This window comes from Sus scrofa, chromosome 17 (genome assembly GCF_000003025.6).
Source record: "Sus scrofa isolate TJ Tabasco breed Duroc chromosome 17, Sscrofa11.1, whole genome shotgun sequence".
Lineage (NCBI taxonomy): Eukaryota > Metazoa > Chordata > Mammalia > Artiodactyla > Suidae > Sus > Sus scrofa.
In genome coordinates, this window is record NC_010459.5 from 56,934,824 (window position 1) to 56,954,837 (window position 20,014).

Here is a 20,014-nt window from a genome sequence, read left to right on the forward strand (position 1 = left end):
CTGAGCTTCTTTCGGGCATGGAACCCATCCCCTTCTTATAGAGAGAAGCTGTGCAGGCTAATGAGTTCACACCACTTGCTTGTCACTCCCAGAAGCCAGTCAATGGTGGGGCTAGTTCCAGGGGTCTGGGCCACCCCGACCTAGGTCAAGCTTGCCAAGGTGTTAAAACTTTCATAGCTTCATTGAGGCCAACCGAAGGGGGGTAGGGGCAACGTTGCCGGGAGATGGATGAGAGACTGGTGATCAAGCAAGCTCTCTCTCTCTCTCTCACACACACACACACACACACTCTGGCCATTCAGGAATCAATATCACTTTTTTTTTTTTTTTGGTCTTTCTAGGACCACACCCAAGGCATATGGAGGTTCCCATGCCAGGGGTCCAATCAGAGCTGTAGCCACCAGCCTACGCCACAGCCACAGTAAGGCAGGATCTAAGCCACATCTGTGATCTATACCACAGCTCACGGCAACGCTGGATCCTCCACCCACTGAGCAAGGCCAGGGATCGAGCCCATGTCCCCATGGATGCTAGTCAGGTTCGCCAACCACTGAGCCATCACAGGAACTCCAAAGAATCATTATCATTTTAAAATGCCTCTGCACCTGTAATGGAGCAGGACTCTACGAGGCCCTCCCAAAATAAACCCCCACCCTTGCCCTCCACCTGCCATTGTCTATAGGAAAATCTTAGTAAAACAATAATAATAAACTTAACCAGAAAAGTGAGAAAATGCGGATAGTAAGAAAAAAGGTCAAGCAAGACAAAATAATAACATTTCAGCCATTAAACAAAGTCTAGGATCTTGAGGACAGCAGATGATATTCTGAGCCATGTCCTTCGAGCTGTTTTGCAGATAAACTGACAGCCAGGTGGAAGAAGTTAACTGTATGCAGGTAGAGCCCAGAAGGGTTGGAGCCAAGGTTAAGGATGTTGACTTCCAATTAACTCACCACCAACCAATCAGAAGAATGGCCACGTGCTGATCACGTGCTCCTAGAACACTGTAAGACTCTCATCACCCCCTCCCCGTCTGGAGGCGGTTTTGAGAGCACTAGCTTGCTGTGGCCCCCTCTGCCTGGCAAAGCAATAAAGCTATTCTTTTCTACTTCACCCATAACTCTGTCCCCGAGATTCAGTTCACTGCCAGTGTATGGAAGCAGAGTTTCCCAAACACCTGCTAAAGCCTGAGAATAGGCCCAGGGCGCCGAGGCCAAGGGAGCCCTGAGTTCCCACCATGTCTCCGGCAGACGCTGGAATAGAAATTTTTCAAAGGCATAATCTTGACCTACCTGGTACTTCGGTGCCCAGCTCAGCAGGTGCCCGATGGTAGGTCCACGCAGAGCAGTCAAGGTCTGCAGTCAGCGCGGTGGGTTCACAAGAGCAGAGTTTCCGGGTGAAATCCCGAACTGACTCCATGGACGGAGCGCCCCCGGGACCCAAGAACAAGGTGGACCCTCAGATGGGCGGGCGGTGTTTTTAACAAGCAGGGAACTTTCACGCAAGGCTTGTAAGACACAACAAGCAGTTCCCCGCCCCACGCCTGAGAATCTTAAAAGTTTCCGCAGAAGCCTTGGCCGGGGTTAGTCCTCCAGACAAGCTCAGCAACACGTTACTCTCTGGGAACTGCGACCTTGAAGTGGTTGCCGCTACTGGAGGGCGCGCAAGGTACCTTTCAAGCGCAGGGACGGAGCCACCCATCGTGCAGGCTTAGCTCCAGGAGGTTACGCCCTCTCGGTGACCTCCTGCGACAAACCCGGGTCCTCTGATTCTTCCTCCCCGCCTCCAGGCTTCGCACGTGCCTCCCACGCGGCGCCGGGAGTTCTGCACACACCGCCCGCACCCACCCCTCCGCGAGCCAAACACAGGGGCCTGTTTCACGTGGCCATCAGACTGTACCGCTCCCGCGATTAAGACCCTTCAAGGCTTACCCACGGCAGCTGGAATAAAATCAGCGGATCGGGCCCGTGGCAGCTTCCCCCAAGCCCCCTCAAGCTCCCCCGACTCCCCCTTTGCCTCCCGCCACTCACATCGCTCTCTTCCTCCTCTGGACCTGCACCCAGCCAGCCCTCTGATTGGCAGCCTCTTCCCCCTGGAAGCTCCACGTGGATATTCTCTTCTGGTATCTAATGCCTCCTCCTCTGGAAACCTTTCTGATCACCCCCCACGCCCACCGTAACTCTCAAGGGGTCCTCCCCTGGCCACGTGTTCACTGTCCATCAGCCTCTCCCAGCTCTAAACTCTACAGGAGCAGGGAGCTTGCCAAGCCATCCACCCGCATAACCCAGTGCCTGGCAGAGAAGAGGGCACATACATGTTCAATAAATATTTGAGGGAGAGAGAAAAGGCGACGATGAGAAGACAGATGCAGCCCTTATGGAAGAACCGTCAGTAATTATGAACGTAATTTGTCATGATAATAGCCAACACCAGGAGAGGCCCAATCGGAGCATGCGCAGAAACTGAGGCTGGGGTTCAGTAATTCGTCCCGCGTCCACAGGAGGTAAGCGGCGCACCTGGAGCCTGAACCTGGGCTTCCCTGCAGAGATCATGCCCTCAGCCTCCACTAAGGAGGCCCTAGAGGTCCAGCACCCAGGGGAAGGGACACACCTCTGCAGGGAATACAAGGCAGCCACTTAACAGATGTCTGTATTTTCTGACACGGAGAGATGTCCTTGATGGGACAGTGGGGGAAAGAAGTAAGTGAACCCATGCTCTAAGCCCATTTTGGGAAAACATCAAACAACAACCAGACGTGACTGTTCACACACAGAAACCTGGCGGGAAGGACACAGAACGCGGCCGCCACCGGCTCCGGCTGGAAGGGCTGTCCCGGTTCTCCTGCTCCAGGCTCTGGGCACGCGGATCTCCTCCTCCGGACCCACCAGGCTGCCTGCCCTGTCTAAAGTCACAGCGCCCCACCTCCCCGGGCCCTGACTCGGCTTTCGCGAGGCACATACTGATATCACAGCGCACACTTACTTGTTGAACACTGACTCTGTGCCGGTAAAAGTAAACTGAAAAAGAAAAAATAGATTTCCCGTGGGACCCAAAAAAAAAAAGTCGCACCCATCCCCCACCGACCACCCATCCCCCACCCCACCCCCACTCTTTCTTAGAGTCTGTCCCTTAAGAAACTTGTTCATGCTCTCTGCCCCTTTGAGATGGATAGAAAAATCCGAAAAGGTGAAGTAAGCCGCTTACCAGTCTTCACAACCCAGAAATGTGTTGGGAGCCTGAAAGCTGTCTTTTTGAAGTGTAAACATTAAGGAAGCTAGTAGCCTATCTCCTAGACCAGGTGAGGGCTTCCTTAGGTGACTAGCTCTGTGCTATAATTACCTGTTTATAGACTTGGGGTAGGGGGGGCGTAAACCGCCTCCCCAATTACCGGTGGATCTGGGATGAACTATGTGTGACAAATGGTGCCCTCTGGTCCTCTAACCTGAGAACTAGTTATTTTTGTCTTTGGATGTGGTATCTGCTTCGTGAACTAAAGACGGGAGCTTTCTTTCTGTCTCTGCCATCTCTGTATCTTAATTAATGCTCATTCGATAATAAAGCTCTTTTCTTTCTCTTCCCCTTTTGTGGAAAGGTTTTCTGGGTCAGCAGGAGATTTTGTTTTGAATTCTCCCCCCCCCACCCCTCCCTGCCTGGCATCTCTCCCTTTAGAACATGAGCTCCGTGGGACCTTGTCTCCCGAGTTCATGGGCGTGTGCCTGGTGCTCAGCAGGTGCTCAAAACCTGTTTGTTGAATGAATAAACAAAGTTGCTGGTCGTTTCATTTGAATTTTATTTTTTACAATGAGCAAGTGTTACCTATTACAATAATTTTTTTAAAAACTATTAAGCTTTTAAAAACTCCACGGTTGGGAGTTCCCTGGTAGTCTAGTGGTTAGGACTCAATGCTTTCATCACTACAGCCTGGGGTCAGTCCCTGGTCTGGGAACACAGATTCCCACATCAAGCCACTGCATGTTGTAGCCAAAAAGGAAAAAAAAAAAATTAAAATTAGCATTGACTTAAACATCACATCTTATCCAAAAATCAAGTCAAAGTGGATCATAGACCTAAACTGAAAATATAAAGTTATAAAACTTTATAAAAAAACATAGGAGGAGTTCCCGTCATGGCTCAGTGGTTAAGGAATCCGACTAGGAACCATGAGGCTGTGGGTTCAATCCCCGCCCTTGCTCAGTGGGTTAACGATCTGGCGTTGCCGTGAGCTGTGGTGTAGGTTGCAGACGCGGCTCGGATCCTGCGTTGCTGTGGCCCTGGTGTAGGCCGGTGGCTACAGCTCCGATTAGACCCCTAGCCTGGGAACCTCCATATGCCGCGGGAGCGGCCCAAGAAATGGCAAAAAGACAAATATATATATGACACCATCTTGAGGATTTAGAATTAGCAAAGCATTGTTAAACTTGACATGAAAAGCATAATCCATAATATTAAAAAAAAGAAAAACCTCCACAGCTTCCCACAGAACAGGTAGCCGCTGGCTTGTTTTATGGATATTGATTATATTTCCTTTTAATCCCTATGCTTCTTAGGCATGAGTCAGTAGCCTTTACAAAGTTATTAGTAACTACTTCAGACAGTCTCATTAGCAAGCATTTCAGACATCAGACAAACAAAAATCTTCATACATCATAGTTACAGCTAATCCAGATCCCTCCTAGGTACTGAGAAGTGATCTGTTTCTTTCCTAAATGCAGCCGAGAGGAGATTCTTGGAAAACCATACCAGCACTTCCAACCTCAACAAGCTCAGCCTTGCTCAGTGATGGTTTAATTAGCAGTATGTCTCTCTCTGGAGGGGGGGGGTCCTCCCTGGACTGGACAGCTCAGGTCTTCCGCCCTGCACCCTCCACTGCAAAGCTTTTATTTGTCTGTAGCCCATACCATTCACACTCAGAGTGAATGAATGAAGAGAGACTGTAAGAGCCACTGTGCTCACTATGACAGCTTTCGAGAAGGCACTCTATGTGCCAGTCCCTGTGCCAAGGACACTTTTTTTTCCATCGCACCTGTAGCATATGGATGTTCCCAGGCCAGGGATCGAATCTGAGCCCATCAGCAACCCACGACGCTGCACTGACAATGCCAGATCCTTAACCTGCTGAGCCACAGGAGAACTCCCCAAGAACACGCTTCAGAGAAATTTCATTTCTCAAGTCCCCGCTCCGTGCCAAGTCCAGTTCCACAAGCACAGAAAGATATTATCTCCTTTACCTTCGCAGCAACTCTTGGAGAGAGGCATTACTACTTCTGCTCCACACAAGGAAAGACACAGAGACTGCAAGAGTTGGAGTCACTTCGACAGAGCTCAGGGTACAGCTGGGTTCTGAGCCAGGCCTGTATTGCACCAAAGCCATGATGCTAATCACCAAATCGGAAAACAACAATCTTTTTTTATTAATGATTTTTAATATCTGGTTTACAGGGTTACGTCAATTTTCTACTATACAGCAAGGTGACACCATTTTAGGGCCACACCACATCATATGGAGGTTTTCAGGCTAAGGGTCCAATCAGAGCTACAACTGCCAACCTATGCCACAGCCACAGCAACATCAGATCCGAGCTGCATCTGCGACCTACACCACAGCTCAGGGCAACACCAGATCCATAACCCACTGAGCGAGGCCAGGGACTGAACCCTCATCCTCATGGATACGAGTCAGGTTTCTGCTGAGCCGCAGTAGGAACTCCCCAAGTCTGTTTCTTTGGGCAGATCCTCAAACTCCAGACTCCCTTGTAGCTAAGAGTGTCCTGTGACTCACTTCTAGCCACTGAGCCATAAGGGGCTTCTCAAGGTGGGGGCAGGGTGGGGGGAGGTGTCCGGAGGTCCTGAATGTGGGCACATAGATTCCCATCTCCTTCCATGGCACCTTCTTGGCAGAAAGTCTAAAATTTCCCTTTGCAGCTAGGTTTCTGTGTATGAATTCATGTCTGCTGTTTGGATGCATTGCAGAATATTTCGAAGTCACAAATGGGACGGAGGCATCCTCCTGCCTTTGGGGTTGTTTGCTGCTGGTAAACAAGTTTGCAGAAATGTGGGGTTTTCTGTAGCAGAATTCCGGTGTCCAGTCACCAGCCCATGGGTGTGGACATTTGGTTGTGGCGGAGGTGGCAACCTGGCCCTGCTTTCCAGTGTCCAGTGACCTGTTTTGTGGAAGCTGGAAGGCAGCTGCCGTGGTACAGTTTCCTGACCCCAGTGTCTCAGCTCCAGAAGTGTGCTCTGGAATTCATTCACCCTGCTGGCTGACCCCTGACACCCACCTTGCTAGTTTCTTTGGGCAGATCCAAAGAAACTGGCTGATGGCAAATGCCTCTGGCTGGCCAGCATCGCTCGCTCTATCCAGAGAGTCTTTTCTGGGGGTCGAGCTTTTCCAATGGTTCTCCAAGCAACAATTCCCTGTGCTACATTTTTTCTTCCTAAAATAGTAAAGATCTAGAAACATGTCCAGTTTCAACCAAAAAATGTTCCAGGGGGTTGGGCATGAGCAGTGTATCAGGGTAAGAGGTCTCAGGAAAGGCTCCACTTCTTTGAGCAGGATGGAGAACAAAGATTATCACGAGGTAGTTAATAGCCAAGTACTGTGGTAGATCGCATTTCCCAAAGATGGTCCCAGCAATACTTCCCGTCCCACAAGCCCTTCCACACGAGACCTTGCCGTTTCCCATCAAGTCAGAGGAATCTAACCTTTTCACTCTTGAATCTGGGCTGGCCTCTGACAGGCTCGCAACCAACAGGATGCGTCAGACCCACCAGGCAGGAAAAGAACAAGGCCTCCAGCCCCGCCCACTTCGCTCGGGCGTCCCGCTCCGGCCCCGCCCTCGCCGCTCAGGCTCCAGGGGGCGGGGTCGATGGGCGGGGCTGAGTGTGGTGCGCGGCTCCGGCCCCGCCCCTGCCCCGCCGCTCCCGGCTCGGGCTCCCGAGGCCCCGCCCACCGCGCTGGCTGCCCCCCTGCGGTCCGCTGCGCGGGCTGCCGAGCCGGGCTGCGCACCATGTCCGGGCTGCTGGCGCTGCTGGGCCCCGCGGGCAGGGGGTGCGCCCGGGTTCGGCCTCGCGCCACCTGGTTCCTGGGCGCCGCCGCCCCCTGCGCCCCGCCGCCTGTGTTCCTGCCGCTGCTCCGGCCCGGGCCAGACGCTCAGCTGCTGCGCGCAGCCCGCAGGAACTGCCACGGCCGCCAGGTAAGCCTCCCCACCCCCACCCCTATCCCCGGGCGCCTCGATCGCGGGTCCATCTCCTCCAAAGGAGAGTTTTGCAAGCGCAGCTGCCCGAGACCGAGCACCTCCAGAGTCCTCAGGTCCCAAATCTTTACGAGCCAAGGAAGCACTCTCCCAGTTGACAGTGGGGAAAACTGAGGCTCGAGAAGGTATAGCGATCTGCCCAAGGTCACACACAGTCTCCGGCGGATCCCGGGTTCCCAGAGCGTCCGCCAGTACTGTGTTGGTATCTGAGAGGAGTGGAGATGAGGTTGGGCTTGGTATCCAAGTTCTCCCCTGGCCATTAGAGTTGTTCTCTTTTGAAGTCACGTTGGAGCCTCCTCACCGGGCCGAGGAGAAAGGCTTGGCGGGTGCTGCTGTCTTTAACGCCTCCCCGCACTTGCTGCCACGCCTTTTTATCCGACCTCCATGTCACACTGCAGGCCGACTCGTGCAAGAAACGCAGTGTTGTTTGTTTCATTGCGTTTCTCTAGAGTTGCCTTCTAAGGATGGTGGGTGAAAACGGGCTTCCATTCAGAGCAGTCATGCAAACTATCCTTTTTTTAAAAATAGCTGTTACAGTTTTGTTTTGTTTTGAAGTGGGCCTTCTTAAAGGAAAAAGGGGGTCAGCGGTGAAGACTGGAGATCCGGGACTAGCAAGTGGGGACACGCAGCGCCTGGGGCTTTGCACCCTTTGGTCCCTTTCTGTGTGACCTCAACACAGGACCTGAACCTGTTTTTGGTTCTGAACCTGTTTTCCGGCCTTTCAGGGAACTAAAAAGAGCACCTTCCCAACAGTAGTTGTGGGGACAAGTCCATGAACTGATGCAGGCCTGTGCTTGTTTGACCCTTTTCTCCCCTGAGGATGGAGGAGCTCCTTCCCTGCCTTCGACAGGCGGTAGATCTTCTCTGAGCCCAGTTTGGGGGTCCTCACAAGTCTGGCACTCTCCTCACACACCCAGTGGTCTCCCGGTGATTCTTCACGGATCAGCCCAGCTGTGCCTTCCTCCCGGAAGCCCTCTCTGACTACCACTGAAACCTCGGGTGTCTGCACTGGCTCCCACTCAGCACCGTGGGTGTGGGTCTTCTACGTGCTCATCATTTAAAGACTTGCTTGTTTGTTTTATCAGCCTGGCCCTGGCAGGAGTGAGTGTGTGTGTGTGTGTGTGTGTGTGTGTGTGTGTGTGCTGCTCCCATCCATGTATTTATTAAAGTAGAGAAGGTTCTTTACTTTGGAAGGGTCAGGAAGATTTGAGGAATGAGCCAGAAGTCTTGCTCACAAGTTCGATTGTTTAGAATACCACCAATTTTCATTCCTTCAAATAAATAATATTAATAAACACCTTTTTTTTTTTTTTTTGCTTTTTAAGGCCACACCCACGGCATATGGAAGTTCCCAGGCTAGGGGGCCAGTCGGAGCTGTAGCCGCCGGCCTACACCACAGTAACAGCAACTCAGGATCTGAGCCGCGTCTGCGACCTACACCACAGCTCACGGCAACGCTGGATTCCACCCACTGAGTGAGGCCAGGGATCGAACCCACAACCTCATGGTTCCTAGTTGGGCTCATTTCAGCTGCGCCACCGACGGGAACTCCGGTAAACACTATATTGTGTTTACTTTGTACCAGGCACCCTTCTGAGTGCTTTGAAAATGTTAATTCAGATAATCTTCATGATCCCCCTGGGACCTGAGTTACACTGTCATCCCCACTTAAGCCCAGAGCGGTTGAGTCACTTGCTGAGAATCACACAGGGATTCCTTGTCAGAACTGGGAGCCAAATCAGTCTGGTTCCAAGGCTTTTGCTTTTAACAGAGGTGCTGTGTGCCTAACTTATCCGTGAGTGTCTGCTCCGTGCTAGGCCCTGCTCTAGGTGCAGGGGACAGAGCAAGGAAGAAAGGGACAGGGTCCACCCTCAGGCAGTCTACAGTCTAGTGGGAGGGGAGGAACAACACACAGGAAACTGTCAGGGCTGCTGATGTGACCCGGGCTGTGGGGAAGGCCCAGGAGGAAGGAGGCGGGCCGGTGGAGCTGCGGGGTGGGGCTGGGGGTGCTGCCAGGACATCAGGGAAGGAGGTGAGCGAGAACGGAGGGAGAGGAGGACCCTGGGGTCAGAGAGCAAGCCATCTGCGAGGTGATGAAAGCACTTGGTCTCAGCGCAGGCGCCAGGGGAGGGACGAGAAACATTGAAACACTGCCTCACGATACCTCGCAGGTGCCTAATAGCTCATGAAGAAACAGGTGTCTGAAAAGGGTGCTTTGTTGCCAGTCACCCCCTCCTACGTTCCTTTCCTTTAGCCCCTTTAGTCGCCTCCAGGGTTAGGAAGGAAAACGCAGGACCCACAAGGCCAAGGCCGAAAGAGATTTCCTTTCACCCCAGTAACAGGAAGAAGATTGTCCATGTAAGATTCTGACTCTAGAATATTAAAAACTAACCAACCACGCCCCCGGCTGACAGGAAATTGTCCTTTGTGTCTGAATATTTGGTCCCTCCCATGGTCTTGCAAAAGATACTGGCTATTCTGTCACTGGAAGTCTGGCTGCCTTTTTATTTTTCTTTTTTGGCCAATAGGCCTTTTGCCAAAATAGAAGTCGTACAGAAAAGGGCTCTCAAGAGAGACAGCCTGGCCCGGTCCTGGCAAGGGGACAGATGGGACATGATGAAGTGAAGTTGGGCCAAGTGTCCGGGTGGGAAGCAAAGGAGGCTTCTCTCCTGGTGGGCCCCAGGAGTGGTTGGGCTCTTGGAACCGTGGGTGGTCCTATCAGCACCAGCAGTTCTCCCATCGGGCTCTTCCTCTGCAGCCAGAAGGCAGGCGGGGGCCTGTTGAACAGAAGGAGCCTGAGCTCCTGGGGCCATTCTGGCTGGAGACAGGTGCCCACCCCCAGGAAAGGAGACCAGTGACAGTATTTCTTCCCCCCTCCTGGAAGTTCTGGAACAGGCCCTTTAGGAACGGTCAACTCCTGGGGGACATGCAGGGGAGTCGGCTGGTGACTCTGCAGGCGGTACCCCGTCTGATGCTGCCAGCCAGCTCGTGGCTTCACCCCGAACCTTGGTCTTCCACCTGTGAAGGTGGGAGCAACAGAGGTGCCCACCCGCGGAGTGGTGAGGGGTTTTGTGAGATGATACCTTTAAAATGCCAAGCCCAGTGCCTCTCCTGAGGATGCAGGTGGTTTTCCTAAAACCTTTCCAAAAATGTTATGCTTTCCTGCCCATCCAAGTTCAGCCTCTGGGACCTCATAACCCGCCCCTGGATCTCAGTAGCCCCTCCCCCCTTTTAGGCATTTGTCTTCTTAAGTCTGAAAAACCCCACCGAAGTCAAAACTGCAGGCAGCAAGGAAACGCAGGCTGTCCCCACCCCGAGGGCCGTCGCGTTTCAGTCCCAGAGACGGAGCAGCCTTTAAGGAAACCGATTTCATGCCAGGACCAAAGCTTCCAGGTGTTTTGGGGTTTGGGTTGGTTGGTTGGTTTTCAGTCCCAGCTGCAGTAGGGGAGCCAAAGAGATGCTCTTCCCGTTGGAAGGTAATGAAAAGACTTAATAAATCGGAGTTTTGCACCAACTTTTTGGGGAGAGGAGCTGGGCAAATGAGTAGCCGTTGTGTATGATTAAAAATCAAGGATGGGAGCTCCCCGGTGGCACAGCAGGTTAAGGATCCAGCGTTGTCACTGCTGTGGCTCGGTTTGCTGCTGTGGTGTGGGATCTACTCCTATCCTGAGAACTTCCCTATGCCGCAGGCATGGCCCAAAGGGAAAAAAAAAAAAAAAAAAAAAAAAACCGTCAGGGATGGTTTGGGGCAGGTTTTAATCCAAGCCTGCAGTCGGTCCCCTGTACTGGGGCGATGGCCCTTCACTGAGCCGAGTTCCGTGGCTGAAGGATGGGGGACAGTAGGATGGTTTGCTTATCTTCCACATACATGTAGCTCTGCTCGTTTATCTTCGTCATTCCGGCGGCTGGTCCAGAGCCAGGCCCTCCGGGTCCTGCAAGAAAGCAGGCTGAGCTGCGGCCGCAGGGGGCACCAGGCCCAGCGGTCACCCAGACAGCAGACATTCTTTGGAGGGCAAAGTGGGCTGTGGCCCCCAGCTTGCACTGCCAGGGAAGTTTTAGAATCTGGACTTGGTATTTCAGCGGCATCGAATTCCACTTTGTAAAAAGGAATAAAGTTTGATCCGGCCACAGTGTGGATGAACCTTGAGAACATGACGTTAAAGGAAAAAAGCTGCCGTTGTCTGCTCGGCTGCGATGACAAGCATACCGAAGGCTGGCTCGTTTAAAGAACTGCTGTTCCTGTCTCGTGGTCCTGCAGGCTGGAAGTGCAAGGTCAGGACACCAGCAGATTCCGTGGCTGGTGAGGGCCTGCTTCCTGGATCATAGCCAGCCGTCTTCTCGCCGTGTCCTCATGGTCCGGGCCGGGGGGGTGGGGGCAAGGGAGTGCTTTGAAGGGGTTTTTTTTTTTTTTTTTTTTTTTTTGGCCATACCTGCAGCACGTGGAAATTCCTGGGCCAGGGATCGAACCCAAGCCACTGCAGTGACACTGGATCCTGAACCCACTGAGCCACATGGGAGAGCCCAGACCACACTCTGCTGTCCGCTTGTTTTCCCCCATAGTGAGTCCAGAAGGCCACCCTGCAGGGAGGTTTGACGCAGATCTGGGGGCAGAGCTAGGGGACCTCTGGGCGCGGGGCTAGGGGAATCTCTGGAGGAAACGGCAGAGCAGAGGAAGCAGCAAGTGCCGAGGCCTTGAGCGAGCCTGGCCTCTTCTCTGGCAGAGCAGAGGAAGCAGCAAGTGCCGAGGCCTTGAGCGAGCCTGGCCTCTTCTCCCTTAAGCAGCAAGAAGGCCAGTGTGGCCGGACTAGGGAGGTGGGAGGGAGAAGGGTGGGCTCGGGTGAGACTGGAGGGCTGAGGAGCCGGTGCACAGACTACTTTGGCCTCCAGGAGACCTCTGGCAGGAGCGGTGCTGTAATCCCACCACGGGTTTTACAGGCTGCCTCTGGCTGCTGTGTTGAGGGGTCGAGGGTGGGAGTGGAGGACCAGCTGGGAGGGAGGCCGTCCCAGTAAGCCTGGCGAGAGATGATGGGCTGGCAGAGGGGAGAGAGCGCTGAGTCTGGATGAGGCAGGGTTGGCCGATGGATTGGACGTGGGGGCAGAGGAGTCACGGTGACTCAGAGGTTTTGGCCGGAGTAACCAGGAGGATAGAGTTTGCCAAAATAGGTACAGGCTTGACCTGGAGAGGAGAGTGTGACCTGGACATGTCACAGGTGTCTGGCCGTGGACACCCAGGCCAGGGAAGATGTGCCAGTTCAGTTTGGGGGGTGCATATCTGTGAGTCACCAGCCCAGGGCGGATGTCAGGGGGGCCCAGCTGCAGTCATGCTGGGGTTTGGACCCCTTCTTGCTCACCGTGCCCGCCCTGGGTGAGCCCATGGGTGACTAGAGGGGAAACCCAGCGGCCTCCTCTCAGCCTGCTAAGCTGGTGCCCGGGTGGGACCTCCCGTCTTCCCGCCCACAGCCCAGGCCAGAGTCGTTGGGAGCTCAGGTCCAAGTGTGTCATCACACAGTCACGTTCGGGGCTCCAGGAGGCAGGAGGTGGCCCTGTGGAGGGCAGGGGTGTCTGCTAGTGTCCTGAGGACAGGAGGGCAGGGCTGGGCCACCAGGGCTGCTGGCTCAGGGGACAGCACAGACGAGCCCAAGGGACGAAGGAGGCAGTGCAGACCTGGTGTGCGATGTGGGGACAAGGTTCCAGCGGAGAATGAAAGGATCCGAGGAGGCAGGAGACAGGCTGCACGTAAAACTCTTTGTCGAATCTCGCGTGTGATCGCACCTGGCAGACGCTGTCCCTCACCGTCCGAGTGCTACGATCCAGCAGGACCCCCAGGGCCCTGCTCCCTGGAACCACGTGTTCCAGGCCCTGGCCGACAGCAAACAAGCAGAGAATGCTTACATTGCTTATGTATCTGTTATGTGTATTTGTTATGTTATAAGCAGGACAACTGCTGCAGACGGAACCCTCGGAGAGGGAAGTGGGGAGGTGATAGCGTGGCTGCTGTGGAGGGCAGGCAGCTGTGAGGGGTGGTCCAGGAGGGCCTCCTGGAGGAGGTGACGTTTGCGTCTCCAGCTTAGCAAGTGCTGGTGGGGGCCCCTCCAGTCTGTTGCATGGCAGGTGCCTCTGAGGAGGAGACAAGCCACGTGGGGGGTCTGCTGAGGGCAGGAAGAGCAGGGCCGGGTGAGGTGGGCGCGCTGAGCAGGGGATAACCTGGCCATGGTGGCTGATGAGAAGCATCTGGGGAACTGGCTATCTAATCCCACTGCCCAGGCCTTCCCCTCCGTCTATAAAAGCAGAGGTTGGGTGCCTGGACGTGGACAAACAGACTAGCAGCACCCAGGCCCCCTGGGAGCTCTTAGAAAGGCAGCACTGGGAGGCCTTCCCCCAGACTTGTTTGGTCTGAGCTCCCGCCCTCCCAGCAGGTCCGGGTGGCCCCCCCTGCCTTGTTGAATTTGGAGGCTGCTGCTCTGGGCGCCTGTGTCATTTCATTTTCATTCCGGGCATTGCGCTTGTATGCTCCCCGCTCCAGCCTTTCAAGTGTGGCTCCGCTGCAGCGTGTTCCAGAAGTACAAGGAAGCAGCCGACCCACTGCAGAGTCCGTCCCTGGAGCTGACCAACCCCGATGCTGCCTGCGAGGAGAGCTCTGAGGGAGTCGTCGAGGCTGAAGAAATCCCCTGATGAGAAAGGCACTCTCCATATTGAGGAGTTTGGCCTTTCTATCCAACACTGTTGTGTTCCTCGCACACATTCCAGGCCTTGTGGGTGCTCAGTAACTGCTCACAGACACCCCCACGCAGCACATTCTCTTTCGACTAAGCCCAGCCGCTGTATTTATGGCCCGGGAACCAGCCCTCCTTTATCCATTCAGATCTCGGGGGAAAGCTCAATTCCAGAAGTAAATCTATCCTAGCTCCTGCTCCGTTTTATTTCACACCCACTGGCTTGTCTTGTGGTCTAGCCTGGTTATCACGTTACCACCGACATGGTGGCATCAAACAACACACGTGTGTTATCTTACAGTCCTGCAGGTCAGAAGTCCACACTGGGTCTCACAGGGCTCAAGCCAGTGTGTCAGCAGGGCTGGTTCCTTCTGGTGACTCTGGGGCAAAACCCACTTCCTGTCTTTGCCAGTTTCTGGAGGCTGCCTGCCATCCCTGGCTGGTGGCCCTTCCCTCTGTCTTCAGAGCCAGCGGCACAGAGCCCTGCAAGATCTGCCCCAGCTTCCATCCTCCCCCCTGCTTCTCTGCCCCTCCTGCCTCCCGCTCTCCACTTCTAAGTGATGTACCCTGTGATTACGCTGATGCCACTCGGGAAACCCTGGAGGATCTGCCCATCCTTAATGTAATCACAGCTGCAAAGTCCTTTTGCCGCGTAGGGTAACATATTCACAGGTTCGGGGCATGAGGACCTAGACAACCTTGGGAGCCGTCATTGCTGCCGGTCCCACCTGGTCCCCAGGTGCACACAGTGGCTAAGAGGAGCTCATCTCACCGGCCAGGGATGAGCGGAACACCACGTGCACCTGAAGGCTGGTGGTGACCACCAACTGCCTTGCTCCTGTCCTCCAGTCTCTCCCCTTCTCTGGTTTGTGCACAGGAACCCAGCAGAATCACAGCGGCAGCAGGCGGCGACATCAGCGGTACAGAGGAGAAAAAGCAAAGCAAGTCGCAGCAGCTGAAAAAGATCTTCAAGGAGTATGGCGCCGTGGGCGTGTCCGTGCACGTTGGGATCTCGCTCGTCTCCTTGGGCATGTTTTACATGGTTGTTTCAAGGTAGAATTGGGTGGGGTTTTTTTTTTTTTTTTTTTTTTGGTCTTTATTTTCTTTGTAGGGCCCCATTCACAGCATATGGAGGTTCCCAGGCTAAGGGTCAAATCGGAGCTATAGTTGTCAGCCTGCACCACAGCCACAGCAACACAGGATCTGAGCCGCGTCTGTGACCTACACCACAACTCACAGCAATGCCAGATCCTTAACCCACTGAGCAAGGCCAGGGATCGAACCTGCAACCTTATGATTACTAGTCAGGTTCATTTCCACTGCGCTACAAGGGGAACTCTTTTTTTTTTTCTTTTTTTTTCTTTTTTGGTCTTTTGTCTTTTTAGGGCCATACCTGCAGCATATGGAGGTTCCCAGGCTAGGGGTCTAATCTGAGCTATAGCTGCCGCCCTACACCACAGCTCACGGCAATGCCAGATCCTTAACCCACTTGAGTGAGGCCAGGAATCAAACCCACAATCTCATGGTTCCCAGTTGGATTCGTTTTTGCTGTGCCACGACAGGAACTCCAAGGTAGCATTTTTGGCAGTAACAAATACTTAGTTTTTTGCCATAATGCTAGAGTCTTTGCAAATAAGAGCTTTTTTCCTAAGACCTTTTTATTCATTGAGCTACTTTAATCACATTTTTTAAAATACCGTGTATCTCGTGGAGTTCCCGTCATGGCTCAGCGTGTTGAGAACCCGACTGGTATCCATAAGAATGCTGTGAGCTGCAGTGTAGGTAGCAGAAACAGCTTGGACCTGTTCTTGCTGTGGCTGTGGTGAAGGCCGGCAGCTGCAGCTCCGATGTGACCCCTAGCCTGGGAACTTCCATGTGCCGCAGGAGTGGCCCTAAAAAGAAAAAATAAAATCATAAAAATACTGTATATCTCATAGCCCAAATTAACTGTTTAACTAAATCCTTGCTGTAGTAAACATTTTTCTTTGTCTGTTTGCCTCTCTCCCTCCAGTGGTCTGGACATATCAGCCATCCTGCTTAAACTCGGATTTAAAGAGTCCCTGGTACAGTCAAAAATGGCAGCGGGCACCAGTACCTTCGTGGTGGCTTACGCCATCCACAAGCTGTTCGCACCCGTGAGAATCAGTATAACTTTAGTTTCCGTGCCCTTCATTGTCAGGTATTTTCGGAAAGTGGGACTTTTTAAACCTCCAGCTGCAAAGCCTTGAACTCTTTGACTGAGGGCCTGAAAACCTATTTCTTTTCACTGACACATTTTGGCTTTGGTTTTAGGATGTAGGTTTTTCTGTGGGCAGGGAGGGGGGTGCTAACTGCTGAGCTCTCGTGGATAGGAGTTACTTTTGCCAGCAAAAATCCAGAGTTTTGAATCACTGTAAATTTCTTTTGCTTTATAAACTGCGACAGTGCTATTCACTGAAGGGCTTGTCTGCATCATCTGTCAACAAAACATCACCCGAAAGTTGTCATCTCAGACAAAACCGTCAGCCAGGAAATGTTCCTTCTGGAAGATCATTGGTGAGGGTCTGTCTGCAGAAGCCTCAGGGGTTAATTTTCACTCAAGTTCTTAAAGGGCAGTGATTCATTAAACTGGTTTTAAAAATGTACAAATTCCCCTTCCTCCAATATTTGTCAGGCTGCCTGCAGCTTAATATGCGATATTCTGCCAAACAGCTGCCAGGGCTACAATTAATGAAGCAGAACTTAAGACTTCACAGTGTGTAGTCAGGATCTAAATTAGCATCAGCACTTTGACATTCATTACACGTGTTTGAGGGGAACGAAAAACACGTATTTCTGGTATGTTTCACCGATCCCAACGCCTTCCAATCTGGACACGATGGGCCTGCCTCAGCTGATGGTCCCACGTGTCATGAAAGTAGGTGGGCATCACCTGTCTCTGTTTAGGTCCAATATGGAGCCTCTGCCCAACAGCAACAGCATCAGGTGGCTCCAGACGCCGGCAATTTGGATCCTGCACCCAAAAAGCTGAGACCGTCTTCGCCGCCTTCCCTGTAGCTTAGACGTCAGATGTTCCACAATTACTGTCACAGTGTTTACATTGTGTTGCTACTTATATTTTTTGAGTTAAAATTATGTATGTACCAAAAAAAAAAAAAAGGTTTTATATCACTCTCTAAACAGGACAGTTAGTCACACATGCTGTAAATAGAGGCCACTGGGAATTAAAAATTCAAGCTGGGGAGGGACTGAGCCAGTTTACCAGGTAAAAGGCATGTGACCAGAGGCCCCTGGTTCTGTTCACACCACGAGGAGACCACCTTCCTCGACGTAGCCCGGAGTTGGCGGCGGGGAAGGGCTGTCCTTGGGACTCCACGCCCGGCACTACTGCCCTCAAGGCCAAGGGAACCACCCACCTCGGGAAACCCAGTGTTCAGGCTCCACCTGCAGCTTGGCTGAGGGGCTGCACTTGTCTTTCTGGCTCCCAGGGTTTATTTTTATATTTTGGTTTGATTAATTACACTTGTGACAAGCAGAAAACGAACTGTAAATGGATCGCCCCGGCTCTACTGAGCTCTGACTGCTGACAGTTCCCTTACTTAGCCCTTACTAATGCACATCAACCAGTTTTTTCAGTTAACTTTTTAAAAAAAATTTATTATGGTTCATTTTCAATTTTTGTTTTTAGGGCTACACCTGCAGCATATGGAAGTTCCCTGGAGAGGGGTCGAATCAGAGCTGTAGCTGCGACCTACACCACAGCCACAGCCACACTGGATCCTTAACCCACTGAGCAAGGCCAGGGATCAAATCCGAGTCCTCATGGATACTAGTTGGGTTCATTACCGCTGAGCCACGGCAGAAACTCGATTAACTTTTATAAGAATCTTTGCAGGACAGATTCTCCACTTGCAAGATCGATACAGTGGATCCGTTTCCCCCCTCCCCCCACAACATCCCCTTTAAAACAATTAGCCCATTGCCCAAAGGCTTCAGGGATTTAAAGCTGGAACTGCCTTTCTGGGGTCCTATTCCAAGGGTGTACACAGCAGAGCAAGGTGGCGACACCTGCCAAGTGAGGGCAGGGCCAGCACTTTCGTGTCCACTGTCTCTGTTAACGGTTGGCTTGGGACTCATCACCCTCTCCCTGCCATTCAGATCCCTAGTAACGCCTATGCAAAACAAAGCCCACAGGGATTCCTACCGGTCCAAGGGCTTAAATCCTAAACTTTGATTCCGTGTTGGAAGTAAGGGGAGTGGACTCAAAGGGTCAGGCAGTAAAACAAATTTTCATACCAAATAGCCACACGGTCTCTTCGAAGCCCCATCTGCACTCCACTCCTGTGGCCAGTGGTCACCAACAACAGAGCAAGCGGAGAGGATGAGGAAACCGAAGGCCCAGGGAACTAGAGCATCTTGTGCGCTCACCAGCAGGATGTCCATGTCGCTAGTATTTGCATTGCTTTTATGGAACCAGGGGAATAAAACTGATCATCTATTTTAAAAACGTAAGCCACTGTTCACCTCTAATTTTCTATCAGACAAAACAAGCAGCATGAATTCTGCAAAACAAATAAACGTCTTTGTAAAGTTTTTGAAGAACTTCCTATTCCTCTTGGGGCAAGCCGTCACTGTCACCGATGGAGTGGCACTGTGTGTGACCCATTTACGAACACTGTACCACTACAGCCAGCTATTTGCTTTGCTTGTGTGGGACGCTGCTTGGGGAAATGACAGCCTAGGTGAGGCTGGCGTGTCATGTCAACTCCAGGTGGGGTGGATGGGACATCAAAGCTGAAGCCTGGGGGACCCAAAAGCTCCTTTGTCCCCAGGGGGCTCCCCGGACACTGCAGTTTTACTCAACATGGAAGTGGATTTTGCCACTTTCTCCTACTCAGGCATTTCTGGTCTCCTAACGCCTCGTGTGCGTTAGGAGGGCTGGCCGTGAAGGCACATGTCTCTGCTAGTTCTCAGCCAGTTCAACTCCTCCGCCTCCGTCTTCATCACTGTCGAGTCACCACCGCTGGGTGATGCAGATTTTGGCAGCTAGAGTATGTAATTTTTCCACAATAGGAGCATATAGAACCTGAGACCAAGAGATCTGCTCTTCACGGCACCTGCTTATTTCTAGGCCCAGAGAGAACAGATGGTAAGAAGCATCACCTGTGCACTCCAGAGAGATGCATCTGTGGACTTGAGTGTCAAGTTGACACACATACCACAACTCCAGTGTGTGGCCCGTGGGAGCCAAGGGGGGAAGGGTGCCCCTGCCAGCTGCACTGAAGGGGCGGCGGGCGTCCACTTTTATAAGCCACATGAGCTCAGGTTGATCCCAGACCCCAGTAGGCTAGGGAGAAGGGATTCGGCTAAGCAGGCACCCCTTCACCTGAGGTTGAAGACAAAGGCCATGGTTGGAAAATCAATTTACAAAGAACCGGCTCCCCCCACGTGGAACTCTCTGCCTGCTGCCAGCATGGTCAGAGCTGAGGTGGGCGGTGTGGACGTGCCGGTCAGCTCTCTCCTCTGTCCGGCCTTACCACCCACACAGTGCACCCCTGAAGCCCCACTCAGCCCCCATGCCAGGATGAGGACATGCCTAGGAGTCAAGCCAGGCCGTGGCTGTGCCCTCCACTCAGGTCCACTGCCTAGAACAGGGGCTGAAGCCCAGTCGCCTCCACTCCCAACCTCTGGTGCACCTGCCACCATCCAGCCGCGGCCAGGGCTCCTGCCGGCCCCTCCCTCGGGCTGCAGGGACCTCTTGCCACACCTGCCTCCAACCTGTAAATCCTCCCATCCTTCAAGCTGAGCTCGGAAGCTGCTTCCTCCGGACACTGCTCCCAGCTCCCGTTGCCATCACGGTTTGCCTGCGTGCTGACTCATCCTCCTGTCACTGGCCACACAACCTGCTTGTGTAGGACGGGGGGATGTGTTCGGGGGCCAGGCCGACCCTGACAGCACCACACAGGGGCCTCCCCACCTCCCCATCTAGCCCAGCATTTCGCAAGGGGTGGGATGTCAACTCCTGGGAAATGCACCTAACGTCAAGGTTACACATGTGAGAACTTTAAA

The 20,014-nt window shown here is 53.0% G+C and overlaps 1 protein-coding gene and 1 long non-coding RNA gene across 3 annotated transcripts; both read left to right on the forward strand.

Moving 5' to 3' along the window:
* On the forward strand, positions 1,048-3,781 carry LOC110257449. The gene is made up of 2 exons (XR_002340047.1): positions 1,048-1,329; positions 1,790-3,781. It is a non-coding gene; the product is annotated as an uncharacterized LOC110257449 (long non-coding RNA).
* Positions 6,971-18,538, forward strand: FAM210B (family with sequence similarity 210 member B). 2 transcript variants are annotated; one of them, NM_001113701.1, is made up of 3 exons: positions 6,971-7,193; positions 14,844-15,019; positions 15,978-18,538. In NM_001113701.1, exons 1-3 carry the CDS (start codon positions 7,008-7,010, stop codon positions 16,192-16,194), a joined length of 579 nt encoding a protein of 192 aa, NP_001107173.1. In that variant the 5' UTR covers positions 6,971-7,007; the 3' UTR covers positions 16,195-18,538. The 2 variants fall into 2 exon arrangements, with proteins under 2 accessions (NP_001107173.1, XP_020932860.1); XM_021077201.1 differs by lacking the exon at positions 6,971-7,193 and adding an exon at positions 13,785-14,142.

What these genes read in the sequence shown, in the direction of transcription:
- FAM210B (XM_021077201.1), top strand. Translation starts at nt 13,870, where the DNA reads ATGCTGCCTGCGAGGAGAGCTCTGAGGGAGTCGTCGAGGCTGAAGAAA. An exon ending in GGGAAAGCTCAATTCCAGAA is followed by an intron (nt 14,143 to 14,843) that starts GTAAATCTATCC and finishes GTTTGTGCACAG; the next exon opens with GAACCCAGCAGAATCACAGC. An exon ending in TTTTACATGGTTGTTTCAAG is followed by an intron (nt 15,020 to 15,977) that starts GTAGAATTGGGT and finishes CTCTCCCTCCAG; the next exon opens with TGGTCTGGACATATCAGCCA.